At 34.9% G+C, this 8,198-nt stretch overlaps 1 protein-coding gene across 1 annotated transcript; it reads left to right on the forward strand.

Annotated features, from left to right (window-relative positions):
- The first annotated feature begins 3,991 nt into the window (after nucleotides 1-3,991).
- LOC110783025 (GDSL esterase/lipase At4g10955-like) lies at nucleotides 3,992-6,452 on the forward strand. The gene is made up of 3 exons (XM_056838426.1): nucleotides 3,992-4,269; nucleotides 4,479-4,576; nucleotides 5,240-6,452. Exons 2-3 carry the CDS (start codon nucleotides 4,479-4,481, stop codon nucleotides 6,225-6,227), a joined length of 1,086 nt encoding a protein of 361 aa, XP_056694404.1. The 5' UTR covers nucleotides 3,992-4,269; the 3' UTR covers nucleotides 6,228-6,452.
- The last annotated feature ends 1,746 nt before the right edge of the window (nucleotides 6,453-8,198 follow it).

An 8,198-nucleotide genomic window follows, 5' to 3' on the forward strand; every position in this document is an offset into this window, starting at 1 on the left:
CCAACAGTGACAACCGTCACTGTCTGGGAGTACAATCACTTTCTATGCTTCTTGGATGATCATAAGCATAATTAGAAGTGTAACTCCCTTGGAAGTATGATCAGTTGAGTGTAATTGTTAAATATTGAGAGTGTTTGGCCTTTTTTGAAACGTAACAACCCTTGAAAGGTATTTGTGACAAATCAAGGACATCTCGTGAAAAAACCGAAAAAAGATAATTAGGAATATAACTCCCTAATGTGTCCAAAGGACAAATGATGTTAACGGCAGGGGTGCCTCAACATATGAGCATGCCTTTCCAATGTCTCATACTCCGTCCTTTACTAATTACTGACCTATGTCTATTTTCTGTAAATATTTTTCAAGTATTTAGTAATGATTTTGGTAACATTGTTATTTTGTATTTTAGTAAGCAAGGTGTTATTTGGATTACTCCATAGTAAGCAAGATGCATGCTAGAGTTAGATTGATCAAGTACATGCATGGAAATTTCCTAGAAAAAGAGAAAAGTTGATGTAGATATTTAGACTCATATAAGGGGCTAGTAGATACAACCCGTTTGGTAATTGATAATATATAATAGTAATAAAAGTGAATTTTATGGCATTTTTTTATAAAATTTTATGCTAATAGTACACAGAAGTTAGGATAGTCTTCTCTCAAGACTATAGAATTTTATGGCATTTGAGAAGGAAAGAAAGATTATACCGTCCATGGTAAAATATTGCATACAAGATCTACTACTAAAACAATTATAATGCATCGTGACAAATTAAAGAAACAAGAAATGGTTTCTATTCATGAATTAACAACGTGAAAATATGTCATTCTTATACGGAAATGACAACATGATTCAAAATCATCATGTTTAGAATCCATTAGGGGAAAAATCATTATGATATTCACAATCCATTAAAAAAATACATCCTCCATCAAAAATTAATTGTCAAACTGATCGCAATTGATCCCTTATAATGAAATCCCGAGTGCATGGAATAATTTTCTCACATTGTCAAATTATTATTCACGAGGATAATAATGTATATATAGTATGATACATGTGGACAATGTAATAATCCCATAAAATTATAGGAAAAGTTTCAAACAATGGCATTCTTTCATACTCCGTATAATTAAGTACTCCACCATATACTCCATATACATTGTCATCTTTGGTCCAAAAAGTGCATAAAAAGGACACATTCATCAAGTCATTAACCATGTTATTATATTTAAAGAATACAATTTCCAAATTCTAATGGCATCTTTGAAGCTAATAAATAATTAAGGTCCCTTCAAACTTGACTCTCCTTTCTCTATCACCAATAGACGAATGCATCATCTATATATATTTTTCAACATAATAACCTCTAATAATCCTGCTTTGAAATCCGTGCACTTTGTAACTCGATCATAAGGTACTACCTCAATTTCTAAAAACTCTTGACATTTTGAAATTTGTGTCTAAAGTTGAAAAATCTTTGGTTGTACGGAGTAAAAAACATCATTTATTCGCTTAATTTTCTGAAGTATTTAACTTCTTGATTTTACATGTTTTTTCCCCCTCTTTGGTACGTGTTCGATCTTAGATATCTTAATTGCAAAAAAGGATGTGTTTAATTGCAAATTTGTGTGTGTTTAACACTTTAATGTAAATGCTAATCATTTGTGTGGGCTTTACTAGCCGGGCTTTCATTTGTGGGCCGGTCCATATCACTTTTGTTGACTGGTAGTTACGGAGTTCCCTAAGACCCCACATTTTCTCTCCGTCCTACTTCCCCGTTTCTCATTGATCTTTCTATTTTAACTGTGCATATTTTTTTTAGTATACATCTTTAATCATTACTATCTTTAATTTCGTATTAGTAAAAACTATAAAATTTAAAATGTTTAAAACACTCGAAGCGTGAAATCAAATAAAACCTACATGTCTATGTTTTTTTCCCCTTAGATCAACGTTAGTGGAATATGAGCTTAAGACTTCCACATTAGCTTTTTATCTATTTTTATTTTATGTATAATTTATCATATTCTTGTCAATCAAGACCCTTTCAAACTTGCACAAATTTTCACTTCATCCTTACTCATTCATGAATGTGAAAATTCATAAAAATTAAAAAATACAATAATTGTGATATAATTTGTTACTTAATCGTCTAAAATAAAGTTTTGTTAAAATGCTAGCAGAAAAACAACTACATGATTGATATGGATTCAGACCTAATACCATGCAACTTTCAGTTTTTGGTTTTATAATTTTACAAGTTTGTTGATTCGGTTGAATTATAAATTTCAAATTGGTCAATATCCATTTTAAATAATCATGTTAATTTAGAAAACTGAAAATTATTTTTCATAGATCTAATAACATTACATCATTAACTAACTAATATCTCACTACAAAAATTTGTATCTTTTATGACAACCTAATAACGACGGGTAAAAATTCCGTCGTAAAAGGACTTTTGTGACGGGGATAACAACCCAACAAAGACGGGAACAACCGTCGCAAATGTCTTTTACGATGAGTTAACGACGGGATTTTTCATTAACGACGGCCCCCTTATATGACGGGCTCGCGACGGAAAATCTCGTCGTTAATCAACAATTATTGGCCTTTAGTGATGGAATTTCCCGTCGTTAATAGTACAATTTCTTGTAGTGTCTTGTCCATTGGAATCAAAGATCTATGACAGAAACCAAACCTAATTAAAGAGCCACTATGCTAATTATATACACCAAGTAGGCGTATAATAGTAATAAATATAACTAAGTCAATCATTAGTTAATAAGTCAACTATTCTACTAAGTCAATCATGGTAAAAAGTCACACCTTGTCTAGGAGGGAACTTGCAAATTTGTAGAACCAACTTAAACACTATTTACTCAATACAAAAAAATGCAACTTTGTGCTATTTATGTTTTAGGCCGAAAATATATTTTACGCTCAAATAAACAGAGCAAAAAGTTGCATTTTTCTTTATTTTTGTATTGAGCAAAATTCTGTGGTCTTCATTTTTGAGACGTTCCATGACAATAAGGGATAATGGCCTCCCATGCAATACTTTATGTACTTCCATTGAGTATCTGACGTGTATCCACATGATTGTTGTATTCGCTATCACAACTTTTCAAAACAACTTTAGCATTGCGCACTTTACAATTTGACAACATTAAGAAGATTTATTTTATCATTTTACTTTGTATAAAGTATGATCTTGTTTGTGAATTCTTACTTGCTAAGTTTTTGTTAAATTTTTATAATATTTAACAGGAAAATGATACTTGAATATGTAGTCAATTAGTAAAAAAGATGGTTTATAAGTAGTTATAAATGAAAATATTAACGACACCGATCAATACGCAATTTATAATTTAACTAGTTTTAGGGTTTGAATGATGCCCTTGGGTATTACGCGGACAATTAATGTTATATCGGATTATGCATGAAATTATGACTTAATCCTTTGAACAAAATAGTTTTTACTATGTTAGTAATTAGTATAATAATTTTGAAAAGAAAACATGTAATAAAACGTAGTTCATTGGATAAGCATCTAGTGTTTAAGCTTAAGGTTACGAATTCAAATCTCTAGAGTGCACGTGAGATGGTCGTGGGCCTAAACGGGGTCGGGCCCAAGCCAGACCCACTCAACTTCATGCCGGACCGGGCCGAGCTGAAAAGTTTAAAACGGGGCCCAGGTCCACGGGCTTTCGTGTCGAGTCGGGCCGGGCCGTCGAGCCTAAGCCTAATTTTATTAAATTTAGTGTGCTTTGTCGTGTCGGGTCGAGTCGTGTCGTGCCTTGTCGTGCTTTTCCCCCAAACAATCGGCCTAAGCCCGGCACACGATTTCGTGCTCATATCGGGCCGTGTTTTTTTGTGTCGAGTCGGGCCTCGGGCCGGCCCGACCCACATCTATCTTTAGTTGGTGAGGGTCAACTTCACATGTCACGGAGTCCATGAGATGGTAGTACTAGGAACATGAAATCTTTAACTCGTCTTCAAAACTCTCTATCTCTCCTTATTTCACCCCACACTCACTCTTTCGGAATTTGGGAAGAATAGGCAAAATTCATTGACTTTGGCAAATCACATTGACTTGATATACGAAGTACAAAATTAGGTCAACCCATCAAGGGATTTAATTAAGTCTACTCACACCCATTGAGCTTTTCTCACCATGATTTGGCCTCTTCTTTTATCACAATACTTAAACTAAAGCAAAAGATCAAGTTTTTATCATCTCCCTGCATTCCCCTGTTTTTGAGGTATTCTTCTTGCCCTAAATCTTATTTTCCTTAATTGCTTGTACATTTATTAGCTAGCATTATTGTTTTTCTTGATCATAAAGATTAATCTACCAGATCTTTGATTTTGTTTCCATTTTAATTTTAATGAATAATTGTATTTGAGTTAATGAAATTTTTAGTTAATGTTGTGATCTTCCTGATTGAATTTCTTCTTATTGGTTGTGTAGATGAAGGGGAACAATAAAGAAGATGAAAAGGAGACGAAAACTTCGGAGAGGGAAATTTTTGGTATATGTGGCCCTTTACACCTCAATTGTGTTGATTGGTAATTTTTCTAAACCCCTCACTTTTTCGCTCAGATCTAAATACACGTGATGCGTGTTTTAAATTTCAAAACACATGTAAGACAATCATAGAACCATAGAGATATATGCACATTTTCTTGTCACTTATTTATTTGATTCTATCACTCCTAAGAGTAGGATGTATTAGTTCAATTTGCTTTTCTAGTAGATAAATTTTGGATACATGATTATATGAATACTAATAACACCATGATTATATCAATCGGTATCAAGATGGTATTAGTTTGGAATGTGATTCTTAAAACTATGTGTTTGTTCAGTTCAAGAATGAGTTTTTGCTTTAATTTGATACATACACTGGAGGTATGAGTCAAAATCACCTCATCGGATTTCTAAACCTTATACCTAGGGAGTTTGAGAACTCTTAAAATTATCAATCAAATTGGATTTAAACCATTCTAAACTCATACTTTAGAATTCACGAATCAAACACCCGTATACATGGAATACATGATTTGAAATGGTCGTGTAGTCATGTACATGTTGGTTTCTTGTTGTGTCGACGTTGTGTTTCCTCTCAGTAATTTCGTGTTCAATTCGTTACAGTTTCAATCATGTCGTCTCAGATACTGCCAGCTCTACTTCAAATTGACCAAATGCTCATATCTAATTTTTAATTACAGGAGAATACCGGACCAACGAAGATCAATTGCAGCTAGTTTAGTTCAAGGAGTATACATCCTAGAAAGAGATCGCCAAGAAAAGAGATTAGGGCACAAAGCATTAGCCCCAATTTGGTGGGATTTTTTCCATTTCCAATTGATCCAAATCCTTGTAGATCAAGTCGATTCCTCCACATTCGGGGCGGTATTCGAATACAAACACCACAACCCGAATTATTACCACCCAATGGCATCCCAAACTGCACCCCCTAAGTACGTTATCGCTTTCCGGGGCACGGTTACCAAACCCGACACACGAAAACGAGACCTCCATTTAGATATCCAACTCGCTCTAAACGGTATAACCCGTAATTCCCGGTACCAAACATCACTCCAAGCAGTTAACAACATTATAACCAAAGTTGGTCAAGGGAATGTTTGGTTAGCAGGGCATTCTCTAGGGGCAGCAATAGCACTACAAGCAGGAAAAGAAATGGCTAAAAAAGGTTGTTACATAGAAACTTACCTTTTTAACCCTCCGTACACGTCCGCCCCGATTGAGAAACTCAATAACCCGAGACTCAAAACCGGGGCCCGTATTGCTACTAGTGTTGTAACAGCTGGTCTTTCACTTGCTCTAAAGGGTACTAAAAATAAACACACGACACAACAACATGACCCGTTTACTGTACTTAGTTCTTGGATCCCGTACTTGTTTGTGAACCCGAAAGACCCGATTTGTTGCGAGTATATCGGGTATTTCGAGCATCGGGAGAAGATGGAAGGATGGGGAATAGGTGGGATTGAAAGGATTGCAACCAAAAATTCGGTCGTGGGTTTGTTATCGGGTGCATTAGGGAGAGAAGGCGAGGCGTTACATTTGATTCCTTCTGCATTTGTGATTCAAAATGTGATTGTTAAGGAACAAGATTTGAAGTTAGCCCATGGAATTCATCAATGGTGGGAACCTCATCCATATTGGCACCCAAAGCTTTACAAATTTAGGTGACATGAAGTCATGTAACTACAAAGAGAGAGTTGTGTGAGTTATTTTTGTGCGCTTTTTGGGTGGTTGCACGGGGTAACTTGTATGGGGTACTTTTGACGTCTCACACTAAATAGTGTATACTTTTTACCACAAGTTAAGCCTTCTACTTTTTTTGTTGTAATTGTCAAATTGTCATGATTGGATTGATCATCAAATGAAATCGTGGGAAGAGATTAATTGGCTCTATTTCTTGCATTTACTTTTTCTTTGTGTTGACAAAGTAGACCTGATTAAAAGATGGGTCGGTACTGTTGGGTTATGTCTAAGAATTATGCCCATTAAATCAGGTTGGATCGGGTCAAACTTCGGGATTGGTTTTTTGCCTAAGATCCGCTATTCTAGGCCATTTTCGAAATGGACTACTTTTATAACTAAAATTTGAATTTTGAGTTGCCCAAAAAACTCTAAATCGGGCTAGGTCAGGTCAGGACCAAAATCGGACCCAGACATTAGCCCAAAATCCGCTATTTTCGGGTCGACCCATCAGGTCGGGCTCAAGAGTATGAAATAGCAATATTCATACGTATTATTAAGATTCCCTCCGTCCGGGAATACTTGCACTGCTTTCCTTATAAAGTCGTTCCGGATTACTTGCACAGTTTCTATACATGGTAAACTTTTATAAATATTATATCAATTACCCCCTTCACATGTCATTTTGGGGTCCCATCCACCCCCCCCCCTACCATTTTACCCCCTTTAAAAAGTTGACACAGATCCCTATCTATATTAAAAATAACCAACTACTCCCTCCGTCCCTTAATACTCGCACCGGTTTGACCGGTGCGGAGTTTAAGACATTTGAATTGACTTATTAATTTAATGGGTGTTAGTTGGTATTGGGGTATTTTTTTAATATAGTTAGTGGGAAATGTAAGAGGTGGTGAGTGGGGGTGTGAATTTTTAAATGATTTTTGTAGGGAATAGAGGTGTAGGTGGGGTTAGTAAGTAAGTGTGAGAAATAATATAATATTGATATAAATTTCCATTTATAGAAGCGGTGCAAGTATTAAGGGACGGCCCGAAAAGGAAAACGGTGCGAGTATTAAGGGACGGAGGGAGTATCAACTACCATCTAATTAAATAATAAGTCAATTACTTTTTATTAAACTCTATGTCAGTCAAACCGGTTCAAGTAATCCGGAACGGAGGGAGTATTAGGATAGCATGTTATCATATGCGGACTATAACACATGTGGAAAAAGCTGGTTGACCTGGATCAAGCCTCTGGAGAATTAGGCACCACACATGTAATTTGCGCTCGTCTCGTGACAATGTGTACCCGTAAAATCTTCATTTGCCTTAAATAGATTAAAAAAAATCTTGATATTGATGATGACATTTCAAAAAAATTGTTCAATTTTGTTTAGAAAAATTGCTAATTATAAGGTACGAAACCGTAATCCTCCTGTTAAAAATCCGTTGCCATCGTGCTTTCCCCTACAAAAATGAGGAAAAACATAATGTGTATCTAAATCTTACACATAACTTACTCTGTATTGGCAATAAATTTGCGTTGTAAGAGTAACAAGAGATTTTGAGGGTATAACCAACTCGTATTTCATTTTTATATCTTCATATGCCGTTTTGATTGTTTAGATTGATAAAAAAAATGTTTTCCAAGAAAATAAATTTCATGATTTTCATGATTTTCGCATTTGCCATTATTTTCTGTTGTTTCTTATGTCGGTTATATAAGTGGGTAGAAAACAAGTTTCCAATAATGAGTGAAAACAATTTCTTTTTGAAAGGAAAGGAACCACTTTTCCTCCGTCTTCTCTCGTTCCATTAGTCCTTTGTTCCCATCCATCTACTTTTGTTTCCTTTTCTTTATAATAAACTTTTCTAGCAAAAGAAAAATAAAAGAAAACTAGTTTGACAGTTTTTTTCTATGAAAAATGCTTTCTGTTAAATCAAACAAAGCATAAGCGT

The sequence above is a fragment of the Spinacia oleracea genome, chromosome 3 (genome assembly GCF_020520425.1).
Source record: "Spinacia oleracea cultivar Varoflay chromosome 3, BTI_SOV_V1, whole genome shotgun sequence".
In the NCBI taxonomy this organism is placed as follows: domain Eukaryota; kingdom Viridiplantae; phylum Streptophyta; class Magnoliopsida; order Caryophyllales; family Amaranthaceae; genus Spinacia; species Spinacia oleracea.

Bases quoted from the DNA above. Each gene is read 5' to 3' on its own strand.
- LOC110783025 (XM_056838426.1), top strand. From the start codon at position 4,479: ATGAAGGGGAACAATAAAGAAGATGAAAAGGAGACGAAAACTTCGGAG. The intron at 4,577-5,239 runs GTAATTTTTCTA...TTTTAATTACAG, and splicing joins CACCTCAATTGTGTTGATTG to GAGAATACCGGACCAACGAA.